General features: G+C 42.7%; 1 protein-coding gene across 3 annotated transcripts; it reads left to right on the forward strand.

Moving 5' to 3' along the window:
- Positions 1-19: 19 nt before the first annotated feature.
- On the forward strand, positions 20-15,650 carry LOC132024553 (acyl-coenzyme A amino acid N-acyltransferase 2-like). 3 transcript variants are annotated; one of them, XM_059411183.1, is made up of 5 exons: positions 20-262; positions 3,520-3,736; positions 8,148-8,739; positions 8,986-9,188; positions 12,478-15,650. In XM_059411183.1, exons 3-5 carry the CDS (start codon positions 8,277-8,279, stop codon positions 13,069-13,071), a joined length of 1,260 nt encoding a protein of 419 aa, XP_059267166.1. In that variant the 5' UTR covers positions 20-262; positions 3,520-3,736; positions 8,148-8,276; the 3' UTR covers positions 13,072-15,650. The 3 variants fall into 3 exon arrangements, with proteins under 3 accessions (XP_059267166.1, XP_059267165.1, XP_059267167.1); XM_059411182.1 differs by having other exon boundaries at positions 8,240-8,739; XM_059411184.1 differs by having other exon boundaries at positions 22-262; positions 8,361-8,739.
- Positions 15,651-16,088: the final 438 nt, after the last annotated feature.

A 16,088-nucleotide genomic window follows, 5' to 3' on the forward strand; every position in this document is an offset into this window, starting at 1 on the left:
AGATTCCGTTGTGAAACACTTGGACTGAGAGGTACAGCTGCCGGCCCGAGAGTCTGCTCTGACCCTGTCCCAGCAGGGCCCACAGTCCCATCACTGGGAACATACGTAAGAGGAAGGAGACGCTGACCGTTTTGTGAGGGAGAGTAGGCTAGCGAAGGCCTGGCTAGCTCAGTTGGAAGAAGAGGCTGGGGAAGCTTCCAGTGTCTCTAGTGGGCCCAGCAAGCCGTCCTACTCCAGACTGCTCACAGCAGCAGAATTCAGGGTGAGTGTGGGGGGAGTCGGGCTGTCACAGCCTGGCCTGGTCGGGAACTGCTCAGTGTTTTGACTGGGCACCCAGGAAGCTGGCTTTCATTCAGCTGTGTGCCTTCCTCATCTCCAGGGCTAGCGCAGCTCTCTGGCAGAACTGCAATGTCCTTCCGCACCCCGGGGGTGGGGTGGGGTATGGGTGGGTGGCCGATTGCTTGGCCACGCAGATCTATGTTAGAAGCATCCACTTAACAAGAGGTCATTTAGAGACTGATTGTGGCTGCACAGTCAGGGTCCTCCCACTCACGTGAACTTATGGAGAGACTGTTTCTTGACTCAAGAAATTTTTCTCTGGGACTTACGGCTTGGGAAGAGGGGTAGGAAATACCTGTGATGAAGGAAGAAAAGCCCCTAAAGGGAATGGACTTTTGTTTCTTGATTAGGAAGTTTAACTTCTATGGGTGACTTTTTGCTTTCTTTTATTCTTTGTTTCCTGCCACTTGGGGCGCTAGTGTCTTAGCAGCTCCTGGCTGTCTTTACTCCAGATGAGTCAAGGTCACCCAGTGGCGTACATAACCTTGATACCCTTAAGCCTGGGAGTCCGGAGTCTGCTTCACCGCAGGGCTTTCGGCTTTTAGCCCAAGAGGCTCCTATATTGCCGAGGGCTCTCTCTGCAGCCACTGGGAGGCTAATCCTGTGTGGGGCAGCTTGTTTCTCGCCCTCTGGCTGCTTTGTGGCTTCAGTTTCACGGACACTCAGCGAGGTTTAGGCTTCAGCTGCAGAGATGAGAAGAAGCCTGGAGACTTTACTCCATCGGATTTGGAAGAGTCTCACATCTTCAGAAGTAGCCTCTGAGAATTCTGTTGGGCTTCTGTTCTTTCTTCTTTGTACTATCTGAGAAATGTTATTATTATTTTTTTAACCTTTCCACTTATCATTTATTCTTTCATTTAATTACTCTAATACTTACTGAGCATCACTACGTGCCTGAGGATATTCTAGAAACTGAGGAATAGAGTGTCAAGCAAGGTTTAATTCTTGCCCCCGAGGAGTAATTAACAATCCAGGCCCGTGCTGTTCAATAGAATATTCAAGATGATGGAAATATTCTCTATCAGAATTGCCCAGTGTAGTAGCCACTAGTCATGTGTGGCTATTGAACAATTAAAATGTGGTTATTGTGGCCAAGGAATTAAAATTTTATTTGTTTTTAATAAACTGAAATTTCATTAGCTGTAGGTGGCTAGAGGCTACTACATTGCTAGAGCAGAAAGGGAGGGAGATGAAGCAGATTTTTATAACATCATATGCTACATGTTATAATGAGATGGTTGGTTGGACTAGTAAGTAGGCTGGGGTTAGTTGGAAAAGGTTTTGATTGAATCCGATTATTATAAAGGGCGCCAAACACAAAGGGAAGTCCGAGTCCAAGACTGACAGATTCAGCTGGTAAAGAAATAATGAACCCCTGTTAGATTCAGACAGTTTATCATTTACATAGATAGTGAAGGCCAGAGAAGCCACAGGCTCCAGCTGTCTGAGTCCTTGTCTTACACCCTGAAACAATGGCGCTGAGACAAACGGGGCCCCATGACCTCAACACAGTTGCTGGGGAGCCAACTCCAGACTGCAGCAAAACTGTCACAGAGCCTGCAGCCGTGCCCCAAAATCGTACACCTCTCTGCAACCAGGGAAGTGATGGGAAAACTGTCTCATGGCAGCCTCCCGTAAGATAGGGAGAGACAATGAAGAGATACAAACTTCTACTTATAAAGCAAATAAGTCATCGGGGTGTGGAGTACAGCATAGGGAATATAGAGCCAATAACAATGTAAAAACCTTGTATGATGACACATGGTAACTAAACCTTTCACTGATTGTTTGGTAATGTGTATTAGTTGTCGAATGTTGTACACCTGAAACTAATCTCATATGTCAATTATATTTCAATTAAAAAAAAGGATAAGAGGGACAGGTAAGAAAACACTCTTGTGAAGCCTCCTGTGAAGATTGCCTAACTTGCCATGGCCCCGCGATCACGCCCCGGGATCACAAGGCATCCCATCCTGATTTAGGTCCTGGGGGTCCAAGTTCTGCCTGTGGTCACGGGGAACCATCCAGGGTGCTGTGGTGGAACCATTCCCCTGCAAAGGGTCTTAATGCTAGGCCAGAGGATTTAGACTTCACCCTTCACCCTGCGGCCATCAAAGTTTAAAGCAGGAGAGTGATTCGATTATTTTTGTGTTGAGATGTGCCTGACTAGATTGCAGAGATTAGACTGGGAAGTGAAAAAGACTGTAAATAGGAAGGCCGACTTAGGTAAATGGATGAGAGCTTAGGGGAATGAAGTGGAGAGCACAATCAATAGTCATTTTGAATAATCAGTTGACGACCAGGAAATGAAGGGCTCCCTGTGCAGTGAATGTGACCAAGACACATCAGACTGGATCCTGCCCTCAAGAAATGTACAGATTCACAGGAAAGCAAAAACACAGCATAAATGGCTCTAGTGCACGTTTCAGTAACATATTATGTGCTCTGGGTGGCATTGTGGAGAGCCCAGAGGACAGAAAGTCGTTCCTATACAGTAGGTGCTTTATCGATGTTGACAATACAGCATTGGATAGGATAAGCTTTAAGGCTTCTTATGACTTATTCTAGAAAATCTGTGACAGACTGGTTTTGAGAGCCAAAAGCCTTATTAACAAAGGTATTAATTCCTATCACAGTATATGGATTAGTTGGGATCTAGTTGAGAATAAGACAACAGAATTCGAATACAGGGAAAGCAGGAAAAAGTCACGAACGTTAAGTGTGGTAAGAGGTAATAAGGAGAGAGTTGGAGGGCTTTGGATATTGGGGGCAGGGCTAAATTGCCATGCACCAGTGGAAAAATATTGTACGAGTCCTTACCTCCCACTTCCCACCACCATATTTTGGTATTTCCATTTCACCTTGTTCTTCTACCCGAGAGAGGTCAGTTGGCCCTCCAAGCTTCAGGAAAGAATGACACAAAAACAAAGGCCAGGAAAGTATTTTTTTGAGTTACAAAAACCCTAATAGGAGGATGTGAATTCCCAAAGTCACAAATAGGTGCGTTTTGTTTGGTATCCACCCTGGGGTTTCTGTTGTGTGTCTGTGTTATTTTGTGTTGTTTTGTTTCTAGGAGAATACATCTGAATGCCTATACTGGGCAGATCTTTATTTCATTACCGTCGTATATTGCATTCTTTCTGACCTTTCCCTGCGAACTTATATTACCCACCCCTCCAGGTATCTGAATTTGGACCCCCGGCATATATTGCAAAATGGGTTTGGAAGAATGCATAAAAATATAGGAGCATGATGTTCCGGCCAAGTCTTTTAGCACTGTACAAGTCCCTGGGACTTACTTGGACTGCAAGGAAAAGCAGAGTGCTCTCTCTGAATTCTGTGCGTGTATCTCTGCCACCTGGAGGAACAAGGACTGAAAAGAGAAATTACGCTGAAGGTAGGATAATAGGAAAACATTGCATTTTGTGCACACGTGGGTTTGTGGACTATAAAATTCAACCCTACTATTCCATTATCTATCCTGCTGTACAATGCATCAGGCTGTATCTGTCATTAAAAGCTTCAGAGTCAGGGAAAGGAAAAGAAAAAACTAAAGATAAGAACGTAGTGAAAAAGAAACAAGGGTGGGAGAGGCCAGGAAAAAAAAAATGCATGTTCACATTCTTACTGTCATTTACAGAAAATAAATAAGATTTTTTTTTTCTAAAGATTTTATTTATTTATTTGACAGGCAGAGATCACAGTAGTCAGAGGGGCAGGCAGAGAGAGAGGAGGAAACAGGCTCCCTGGCCACTGAGCCACCCCAGGAGCCCCATAAATAAGATTTAAGTGAAGGATCAGATGACATGGGTTAAAATTCTTTTTGCACCATTAACACAGACAAACTTGGCTAAGTCACGTGAGTTCAATCTCCTGACTTATAATGACCATGAAAGGACCTTGAAAAGTGGAAAGGCTTAATTATGGGAATTAATATTACCCAGTGGCTAGCTTTTAGTAAGTGCTCAATACATTTTTTCTGTTAGAGAAAAAAAACAGGACCAAAGAGAGGATAGAATTCCAGTAGTCATTTAAAAGAACCAGGCCCTTTCCTTGTCAGAGGATTGTTGTGTATGATTGCCTTTTCAATTTTCCTGGAGCTGTCGCTGCATTTTAAAATTATTTGTTAAAGATAATGCTCATGGGACAGGACAACTTATATCACCAGCTAGTATAAATCCCATCGGTTAGTAGCTTCATTGTCTAGACAGACTTGACAGCGAGTCCTCTCTTGTGAATTGACTCAGAAGACGGTAATTCTCCATTTCTGATCTCATGAGGCATGTCTCCAGTCCTTCAGTCCTCCTCTTCCACTTTCAATTTATCTTCAAAAATCAGCCTATTGGACCATCGGATTTTTTTTTTTAAGATTTTATTTATTTATTTGACAGAGATCACAAGTAGGCAGAGAGGCAGGCAGAGAGAGAGGGGGAAGCAGGCTCCCCGCTGAGCAGAGAGCCCCATGCGGGGCTGGATCCCAGGACTTCGGGACCATGACCTGAGCTGAAGAAAGAGGCTTCAACCTACTGAGCCACCCAGGCACCCATTTCAGATATGTTTATAAAAGGCAAACGCTTACCAAAATTTTAAAAAAGTGGAATAATAAATAAAGGGGGAAAATTCTTCTTTTTTTAAGATTTTTTAAAATTTTATTTTTATTTTTTAAATTAAATTTAATTTTTTTTCAGTGTTCCAAATTCATTGTTTATGCACCTGCTAGAACAGGGAGGGTGGAAGGCATGAGCAGGGGGAGTGACAGGCAGAGGAAGAAGCAGACTCCCTGCTGAGCAGGGAGCCTGATGTCCCAGGTGTCCCAAAGTGAGAAAAATTCTAGAAAACACGATTCCTTGTTACAATATTCTTCTTATACTGCCTCTACTTTATGCCTTTCTTACTCTGTCCACACTTTTCAATGCTTACAAATAATAGCCAAGTGTCGTTATGTAGCGGAATTGCGCTGTGTAAGGATTCATTTTTCGGAATGCAGATTTCCCTTTCATTTTCCTTTATACCAGGAAGGTTTGTTTACTCCCTTAACTCATTTCTTGAGGTGTAAAGGGAGTTTGGGGTAGGTAATTCAGGAAGGAGGGGCAGACATGATCAGCCTACCACCCTCCTCCCCTTGCAATAGAGTGCTCACTGACCATCAAGAACCCCCTCGGGGGCACCTGAGTGGCTCAGTGGGTTAAAGCCCCTGCCTTCGGCTCAGGTCATGATCCCAGGGTTCTGGGATCGAGCCCCATGGCAGGCTCTCTGCTCAGCGGGGAGCCTGCTTCCTCCTCTCTCTCTGCCTACTTGTGATTTCTGTCAAATAAATAAATAAATAAATAAATAAAGAGCCCCTTCTGTCTTGTACCCAAAACTGAAAATGAACATGACCCCCTTTTGCACATGGCCCTCATGGGATGAAAAACTTGTAAGGAAATCACTAATGAGACCACTCAATCACTATCTGTCATGATGTGTACTATAACCATACGACACTTGAAGTTCAAAAACAGTTCCTTTTTTTCTCAGTTAAGAATCCTAGTGGAGGGGCAACTGGGTGGCTCAGTGGGTTAAAGCCTCTGCCTTCAGCTCAGGTCATGATTCCAGGCTCCTGGGATTGAGCCCTGCATTGGGCTCTCTGCTCAGCAGGGAGCCTGCTTCCCCCTCTCTCTGCCTGCCTCTCTGCCTACTTGTCTGTCAAATAAATAAATAAAATCTTAAAAAAAAAAAAAAAGAACCCTAGTGGAAACCCATAATTACATTTCATGAAACCTCAGGGGTCCTCAGAACCCCAGGTGTATCAGTACTGAGTCTTCATTCATGTGTGTATGCATGCACACACGTGTATGTGTTGTGTATGTGTGTATTTTAGTTCTGGACTCTTCTTGTTTCTTGACTATAAGGGAGTGATGACATGTAGGCTTCATAAGTCTGAGATCTGTTAGATTCACAGCCAACTGCTGGGAAGGCAGTCTGTCAAACTTTGCCTTGGATCCCTACCAAATCCTTGCAAAGGTACACCCATCCCAAGATTCAAGGTATGAAAGACACTGACATTATTTAACCCATATTGCAAGGGGCAATGACTATGGAGTTACTGATCATCTGGTCCTTTCCTTGTCTTCGATGGGGAAACCTGAGACACGGATGGACTGACAAGTGGTGTCTCTCTCTCTCTCTCTCGCTTATTTGTTTCATAGTTTTGTTTTTGTCTGATCCATATCATTCTCTTGAAAGAACTGTTTCTTGTAGGAAATGTCACTCTCATCTAATCTCCAGCATACTCTTTGGTGGAAATAGCAAATATGTACACATAGAGTAAGAGTGACCACCATGGGGAATTTCTGACAAATCGGAATGACTGGTGATCTCTGAGTCCCCATTCTAAATAGGCAAGGGGAAAATATCCCTGGCACATCTTGAATCAGGAATTCAACCCTGATCCAACCTGCCGTGGCCTCAGGTTGAGGTCACATGGTGTCAGCATAGCTACTGAATCTCCATCCCTGGGCTTTAGGGGGCTTTTCTATCATTACAACGTCTATCAAGATTTTGTCCCCCAAAAATGACACATGCTATGTCAAAGTTTCATACAAGAAATTTCTTACAGAGCTAAATACTGGAAAGACCTCTCTTTTTCCTTTCCCTTGAGGACCTGGTAACTTTTTCTATGATAATAATTAGAACTGACCAAATTACCTTTTCTCCTTCAGCTGTCACTAATTCGGTGCCAAACTTACAGCACATGAAAAGCTTTATTTTTCATGCTCTAGGTTTTCTTTGACCAATGCCTGATTTTGGTTCATATTTTCTCAGTTCTATTTTATTTTTATTTTACTCTGCATCTGTTATCTATAAATAGGTTTTTTTTTTTTTTTTTTTGTGAGTATGAGGTATGGAAGAAAGGAGGAAAGGGAGGAGAGAGAAGAAAGGAAAGGAGAAAAGAGATAAGGAAGGAGGAAATAGCCCAAATTTTGCTCATTAATGGAGCAGAGCACAAAATAGCTGGCCCAATGTCTATTACAGTCTCTACCACTGCTGACATTTTGACATTTATCAGTCCATCAGAAAGGCGTAAAAGCAGAGACAAGATCATGGAGTTTTGGGGCACTGGGTGGTTCAGTCATTAAGCGTCTGCCTTCAGCTTGGCTCATAATCCCAGGGTCCTGGGATCGAGCCCTTGCATCAGGCTCTCTGCTCGGCTGGAAGCCTGCTTCTCCCTCTCCCACTCCCCCTGATTGTGTTCTCATCCTCACTGTTTCTCTTTGTCAAATAAATAAACGAAATCTTAAACACCCCCCCCCCAAAACATCATAGAGTTCTATTTTCCCTTAAAAGGAATAAATAATGGGAATACAGAAAAAAAGAGCTGGAATTTGGTCTTATAACGACAGGGAGGGATTAGAGACAAACAACACCATAGTATATTTCTTGTCCCTGTAACTCGACCCCAGGTAGGTGTGGGGCTTAAAAAGCAACACTGATCCTTCCTGTAAGGGCTTTTCCATGCATTACCTCCTCAGATCCTAAAATACACCCCGTGAAGTAGGTCAAATGGGTATTATCTCAACTGAAGAATTAAAGTTCAACTTACCCCAAACCATGAAATGAAGGTTTTCTATAGTGTTAACAACGGAGAAGACAGGAGGCTGCGCTATCAGCCTTAGCTTGAATTTCCAGTTCTACTGCTAATTATTCATGAGGCTTTGAGTATGTCACTCAACCTGTTTCCTCATATGTAAAATGAGAATAATGAGTTTTCTTGCATGTCTTTGTTTCCTTCCTCTGAACATTCTGTATATTTTGCCTGAGGTCTCTAGAAGCAGAGCTTGGCCAGACCTAACACAAGCCTTGTCCCAGTCTTTCTCCTGGGATTTCGGTCCCCAACTTCAAGTCTCCTCTTACCCTCCAGGGCAGGGAATACCACTCTGTCCCTTTGCGATTTGCCAATGTTCCAGCTGACAGCCACCCCAGCAAGTGCCCTTGCAGATGAGCCGGTGCACATCCGAGTGACTGGCCTGCCCCCGTTGCAGCTGGTGACCCTAACAGCATCTCTGAAGGATGAGAAGGGGAACGTGTTCCGGTCCAAGGCCTTCTACAAGACGGACGAGGTTGGTGAGCTGGACCTAATGAAGGCTCCTGCATTTGGAGGCGACTACGTGGGGGTCCACCCAATGGGTCTCTTCTGGTCTCTGAAGTGTCAGAAGGCTTTCAGGAGGCTACTTAAGCAAGATGTGATGAACAGCCCCTTCTGGGTCACTCTGAACCTCTACGACACAGTTGGTCTCCAGGATTTCAGCACAGAAGAGCCCATAGCCAGCCAGGTGGTCCAGCGCTGGTTTTCGGCCCCTGGGGTACAGCGGGTGCAGGTCCGAGAAGGTCGGGTGCGGGGAGCCCTTTTTCTGCCTCCAGGTAAGACTAATTTTTGGTGATACAGGAAATGTTATTGATGAATATAAGAACAAAAGCAATCACATTCTTGGAGAACAAGTATTTCCCACAGTAGTTTACAACCAACATGCCATTGTGTGTGTGTGTGTGTGTGTGTGAAAGTGGAATTTATGTTCTCACCTTGTACTCCCCCCTCTTAGCCACTCAAACCTCTTTCCTCTTTCCACTCTTTCTGATCCCATTCTCTTTTCTTTTTGTTGCTTTCAGGGGAAGGTCCTTTCCCAGGAGTCATTGATTTGTTTGGGGGCCGAGGGGGTCTGGTTGAATTTCGGGCCAGTCTTCTGGCTGCTCACGGCTTTGCCGTGTTGGCCTTAGCGTATTTTGCCTACGAAGATCTGCCCAAGTTACTGCAGGAGATCGACCTGGAATATTTTGAGGAAGCCGCTAACTTGCTACTAGTTCATCCCAAGGTAATTAAGAATACTTTTCATTCTAGCTTGTAACATTATAGTACCCCCCCTCCCCAAATCAGAAATGCCTGTTTTGCCTATTTTACCAATCTGTTTTGATTTGGGCATAGCACTGTTTGCCCTTAAAATGGGGATGATGATGTTGACCTTGTGGGATTGCTGGGTTGCTGATCAGCTTACTGGCACAGAGGACAGTAAATGGTGGGTGTGTTATGGTTATCCTCGATGGAAAAAAAAAAAAAAAGCCAAGACTCCTTATGTGACTCATGAATCAGTAACTCTTCCATTTTTATCAGCTGCTGATCTCAAATGATGAATTCTCCGGCTTGACATGGTTTCAGACTTCAGTGATTGTCTCTACATGGGCAGTGCTGAAGTTAAGCCCCCCTCAAAAGTCCTGAGACTCAGAGTGCACAGAAGTTCAGTTTCAGAGCTGGGCCACAGAAGGAGAGCAGAATTCTCAGCAGAATGGCTGTGGCCACACCATCTGATTAGCTGAATTAGCTCATCAGTTAGTATCAGATCTAGGGGCAGAACAGAGCCCCAAGTAAGTGTGCAAAGCCCAAAGCCAGGAAAGGAATCTAGAAAGGAAGGATCATTTTAGAACTCTGTCAAGTATTGTTGTACCGTGCAAAATGTGGTCCACAGTCCAGAGGCCTTGGTAAGACCAGAGAGCTGTTTGAATGCAGACTCTCAGGACACAGCCCGGTCAGCATCTGCATTTTAACAAGATCCCCAGGTGACTCAGATACACATTCAGGTATGAGAAAGACTGAACTAGTATGTCTCATAATCCAGCTTTTTTTCTAGGAATTAAATATCAGATGAATTATAATCTAGACCTCTTGAAGAGGTCTCGAAGCACTCATGTTTGTGTTGGTAACTAAAAACAGAATAATAGGAATAAATATCACATGGTCAGGTGCCTGGGTTGACATTCTGTTAAGTTGAAATATAATAATTCTGGTTTTTCAGTTTGAAAATGTTTGAGTATCAGCTATGTTTTATGGTTCAGCCTGTCATGATAAAACAATCATACCAGGTAACAGTTACTAAACAGCTTTCTGTTTGACTCTATGCTAAATACTCAAAAATCACTCTTACTTAAGGGGCACCTGGGTGGCTCAGTTGGTTAACTGTCTGCCTTCGGGTCAGGTCATGATCCCAGGGTCCTGGAATTGAGCCCCACATCGGGCTCCCTGCTCAGAGGGCAACCCGCTTCTCCCTTTCCCACTCCCCCTGCTGTGTTCCCTCCCTCGCTCTGTCTCTCTCTGTCAAATAAATAAGATCTTTTTTTTTTTTTTTAAAGCACTCTTATTGATCACTCACAATTACTTCATGATGTGAGTCCTGTTGACAGCCTCGTTTTTCAGATAAGAAGGCACCCTCAGATTAAGTCATGTGTCAAACCTAGACAGCCCTTATGGCAGTGCCTTTGCTCCAAACTTTTTGGTTATCCTGACTCCATGACTCATACTGCTCTCTCTCCCTGGAGAGCCTTGACTCTTTAGGAGACACGAGGTCTTGTCTCCTATTGAAGTATTATCAGTATCTTCACCTTCAGTGAAACTGCCGTCATTATCACCAAACATACATGTGATTTTTCTTATTTTTTTCCCCAAATATTTTATTTATTTATTTGACAGAGATCACAAGTAGGCAGAGAGGCAGGCAGAGAGACAGGGGGAAGCAGGCTCCCCGCTGAGCAGAGAGCCTGATGTGGGGCTCGATCCCAGGACCCTGAGATCATGACCTGAGGCGAAGGCAGAGGCTTAACCCACTGAGCCACCCAGGCGCCACGTGTGATTTTTCCAAGCATATTTGGCTCTCTTTAAAGGATTGTCTAGCAGGAATTAAATCCCAGATAAAATGTTTTCAAGTGAAAAAAAAATTTTTTTTTCCCTTTTAATTGTCACTAATTGTGACTTTAGCTGAGGAGGAAGGGCAATTGGCAGCATTCAGATTCAGTATCATCCGAAGAGATTCAGTTCCCACCTTGGCCCCTTGATACTGTTGTAACCTTAAGCAAGACTTGTAGACTTCCTGATCTCTGGGCTCTTACTGGAAAGGCAAGCTGAGACCATTGGTGTGTAAAGCACCTAGCTGAGGACCCAGCACCCAGTAAACTCTTGATGAATCCACCTTGTCATCCGTGCCCATCTGTTTTTCCCTCTCTCCCTTCCCTACATCCTCAACCAGTCCCAAAGGGCTTCAGGGGCTGTTCCCCAATCGTTCTCCTACGGCACAGCCTCTTCACCCTCTCTGCCACCCACTGTTGTGGTTTGCTCCCTCCTCGCTGCTCCCCTGTGCTGCCGCCATCGTGATGAGGGTCTCCTCCCTCCCTCCCCAGTCTGTTCCTCTTAGGAGTGGTTCCCAAATGTAGAAACGCACTGGATTTCCTGGAAGGGATATGCTCTAGGATGAGATTCTTGGGCCCACTCAGACCTATTGAAGTAGAAACTTGAAAATGGGATCTCAGAAAGCTGTAATTAAAGCAAAAAAAAAAAAAAAAAAAAAAAACTTTTTTTTTTTTTTTTTTTTTTTTAGATGAACCGATGACAGGGCCTGGGCATACAACTCTAACTAAACAAAGTAAATGTATCAGGTTGCCACGTGTTTGCCTCTGTCTGTCCAAAATGCTCTTCCTTTCCCTACTCATCTCCCAAACCCTCTGCTCCCTCAGCCTTTCACAGAATTAAGGACCCCATCCTATGACTTACTACTTTTCCTATTAGATGGGGCGCCAGGATTCAACTCTTTATAGAATCCAAGTCTTGCATTTTTACCCTTCCAGCGCTTTCATGATTAGCTCTTGGATTAATGGAGGCGCAAAACCTCTGTAGCTGTAAATTGCTATTTAAATATGAACGACACCTACATAATACTCGAAAGGACCCAGGAACCTCTTTAACTAGCTGGGGAGAAGAATTGGATTCCTAAGGTTACCTGCTTCTACAGGTGATGTTGAATGTTGCTCGTGAATTTAAACTCTTTTTGCTTTTCTGGAACATTCCCTCTGATGAAGAGTTTTTATTTCTATTGTTTCACTAAATCCGTACAACAACAATCCCGTAGGGTAGAGAATATTATCCCCACCCCCGTAAGACAATAAGGCTTCCAGAAGGCAAGGGGGCAATGTTTTCAGTCACAGAAGCTGGTAAACCCCAGCGCTAGGACTACCATCCCGTATATTGGATGTCTGACTGTTTCCATGACACTAGCTTACTGGCCAGCAGGGCAGCTCCTTCAAGTATGGCCTGTGATGGGTTCGCTTCATTTTGTGCCTCAGGTCCAAACGCCAGGAATTGGAGTGATCTCCGTGAGCAAAGGTGCAGAGATCGGGCTGGCCATGGCCTGCTTCCTGAAGCAGGTGGTAGCCACCATCTGCATCAATGGGACCACTGCCATCTGTGAATTTCCACTCAGGTACAAAGATCTGGTGATAGCACCCATCCCCATGTTTATGGAGCGCATGCAGTTTGACATCTCCGGGGCTGTACGCCTCCTCCACTACAGGGGGGACCCCCGGGATAAGGTGAATCAGCGGAGCGTGCTTCCGGTTGAAAAGGCCCAGGGTTCGATCCTCTTCATTGTTGGAGAGAACGACGAATGCATGAAGAGCAGGGAGTACGCTGAGCAGGCTCTGCACCGGCTGCAGAACCATGGCAGAAACAATGGAAGGATGCTGGTGTACCCGGGGGCGGGCCATCTCATCGAGCCGCCCTACTCACCCCTGTGTTACGCTTCCCCAAACATGAAACTTTCTTCGCCCCTGCTCTGGGGAGGGGAGCCCACTGCCCATGCCGCAGCTCAGGAGCACTCCTGGGGAGAGATCCTGAAATTCTTCAGGCAACACCTTATTCAAGCCAGAAGCAAACTCTGAGCCAGGGCTCAGGGTGACGATGAAGTGGGGAGACAAAAAAATAAGACTAAGGAAGAGGAGGTTCTCCTGACTTCTCTAGGTTCACAGTTCTCCTGAATCAGTTGTTACAAAGTAGGGCAAAAATCAAGGGCTAATGGCACAAGATCAATATCTGACAAATTTGTATGGAATTTGTACTTTTTGTAAACTGAATCTTAGTTTCTATGCACCAGGGTACATTGCTGTCTCAAAACTGTGATGCCCTAGCAAATTGAATCATCTTTTGTTTCCTAGGTAGGGATACCTTGGATCCAGGGATTGCCGATCTAGATTAATTCCCTGGAACTTCCAAGTTACTTGTGGAAAAACAAGTCACTTCTGTTTAAAATTGAGTTTCTGACATTTGATATGAAAAGTTCTAATGTCGGGGCGCCTGGGTGGCTCAGTGGGTTAAGCCGCTGCCTTCGGCTCAGGTCATGATCTCAGGGTCCTGGGATCGAGTCCCGCATCGGGCTCTCTGCTCAGCGGGGAGCCTGCTTCCCTCTCTCTCTCTCTGCCTGCTTCTCCATCTACTTGTGATTTCTCTCTGTCAAATAAATAAATAAAATCTTTGAAAAAAAAAAAAAAAAGAAAAGTTCTAATGTCAACATCACATGTAATGCTCGTTATTGATTTCCAATAGATACTCTATTTTTTTTCTCAGAATAGTGATGTTTCTTTTTATCCATAAAATATATTCCTTTTTCTAATTTTAATCAGGAGTGGGATTGAATTTAATCATGTGATTTTATAGCATTTATTGAAATTAGTTATTGAAGTTAGTTAATATATTTAAAGCAATTAGAATAGCCCAGGTTTGTAGCAATTAGTGTATCAGAATTAATTATTTTCATAATGCTTTCTTCCTTCATTCTGTTAATGTGGTGAATTATATTCATTAATGGACTCACGTTTCTTTTTTGTCTGATTTTACTAGATGATTTTTCTCATATTGACTAATATGGATTTTAAAATTTCTTTTGGAGCCAACCTGGTCATTCCTATTTTCTCAGAATTTCACCCATATTTTCTAGAACACATATTTCACTTACAATTTTGCACATATCCCCTATTATTTGCATTTTTTCTCTTTTTTTCCTCTCAACCTGACTTACCAAATATTTTTCTATTTTGTGGATCTTTTCCAAGAACAATTTTTGGTTTGTTTCTTGGTGAAGTCTTTTTTTCCTGATTCCTTGATTTCTGTTGTTTTAAAATAAATTCATTTCATGTCCAATTATTTTGTGTTTATTTTTCTGGCAGTGTTCTCATTTTGTTAATTTCTAGATAGTTCCTGATTTACTACCCCCCCACCTTTAAACCCAAGAATAACTTTACCAGAGTACAAGGTATCAGCTAAGGGGAAGGGGTAAGGAAATTTGCAGTTGAGGATTAGACTGTTACCACCTGAACCCACGGATCAAACTTAACATCTCTTAAAATGGTCATTTTTACATAATCTGCTTCATGACAAGATGTATGGTGGAGTGCCTAGCACTACTTAGATTACTTCAAACAACGCTACTAAACTTGAACCTAATCAAACCTTTAGATGAAACTTATTAATACAGTGCCTAGAGACCAGTTAAACCATCTTAACGAAGAGACAAACAAATCCAGGTTGTGAGTCATTGTATAATCTGGTCTCACCATAAGTTAATTAGCAATTGACTTGGTTTTTTTCAGAAGCTGGTTTCAAGAAAAAGTTGGGGATTTTTCCTTTGTGCAATCCCCCCCCCCTTTTTTTCCTTTGGCATTGGAGTGAACTATGGAACTATCAAGCATTAAAAAAAGACTTAAGTGGGGCGCCTGGGTGGCTCAGTGGGTTAAGCCGCTGCCTTCGGCTCAGGTCATGATCTCAGAGTCCTGGGATCAAGTCCCGCATCGGGCTCTCTGCTCAGCAGAGAGCCTGCTTCCCTCTCTCTCTCTGCCTGCCTCTCCATCTACTTGTGATTTCTCTCTGTCAAATAAATAAATAAAATCTTTAAAAAAAAAAAAAAAAAAAAAATTAAAAAAAAAAAAAAAAATAAAAAAAAAAAAAAAAAAAGACTTAAGAGACATAATCAACCAAATGCTATTTGTGGGTTTGGTTTGAGCAAAATAACTGTAAAAAAACATTTTGGGGATAATTAGAAAAATCTGAATATGGACTGAATATTAAAAGATACTATGAAATTGCTATTATCTTGTTAGCTGTCAAAATGGTATTGTGGTTATGTAAAAAGTCACTTTTAGATAAAGATGTAGTAAAGATACCAACATACTTAAAGGTGAAGGGTTGTGATATCTGGGAATTGTTCAAAAATACTATAGAAATATGGCAAAATGTGAATAATTATTACTTCTAGATTGTGGCTATAATGAAGTTTGTTACAATATTTTTTATGAGTGGTTGTAATTTTTCATATAAAAAGCTAAAAAATAAAAGATACAATCAATATATTTACCTTTCTTACCCCAAAGGCAAGAATTTTGGCAGGTATTGAATCTTTTTCTCCATGGCAGCTCCATTAATTTCAGATTACTGATTCGTTTCACAATAAATACATATTCAATATACACCGATGCTTCCACATGTCCTTCCTACTTCTAGTTCCTTACAGCCTGTCTTTTAAATTCATGGCTTTATCTTTCATTTGGTCATTTCCTAAAGCACAAACTCAAGTAATTATTTTAAAAAATTCCTATTCACCTGAATCTTAACAAATTAAAAAATGTCTCTATTTTGCTTGCTTTGCAATAATGAACTTTATACTTGAAGAATTTGATGTTAATAGACTTTGACTTTTTTATTTTGGCATCCACTGTTGTCAGTGAGTCTTCTTACTTCATCGGATTTTTTTCTCCTTTGGTTCAGATTTTCCCAATTCTATTTTTTTAAAAATTCTGTATCTGAAAATTTTTTACAATTTTCTTGTTCCTAGTGTTCTGAAATTTCTTCAAGATATAAGTAGGGGTGGGTGGGTTTATCATTACTATGTTAATTCATTTTACTTGGT

The sequence above is a fragment of the Mustela nigripes genome, chromosome 9 (assembly GCF_022355385.1).
Source record: "Mustela nigripes isolate SB6536 chromosome 9, MUSNIG.SB6536, whole genome shotgun sequence".
Taxonomy (NCBI): Eukaryota; Metazoa; Chordata; class Mammalia; order Carnivora; family Mustelidae; genus Mustela; species Mustela nigripes.

Bases quoted from the DNA above. Each gene is read 5' to 3' on its own strand.
- LOC132024553 (XM_059411183.1), top strand. From the start codon at position 8,277: ATGTTCCAGCTGACAGCCACCCCAGCAAGTGCCCTTGCAGATGAGCCG. The intron at 8,740-8,985 runs GTAAGACTAATT...TGTTGCTTTCAG, and splicing joins AGCCCTTTTTCTGCCTCCAG to GGGAAGGTCCTTTCCCAGGA. The intron at 9,189-12,477 runs GTAATTAAGAAT...TTTGTGCCTCAG, and splicing joins TGCTACTAGTTCATCCCAAG to GTCCAAACGCCAGGAATTGG.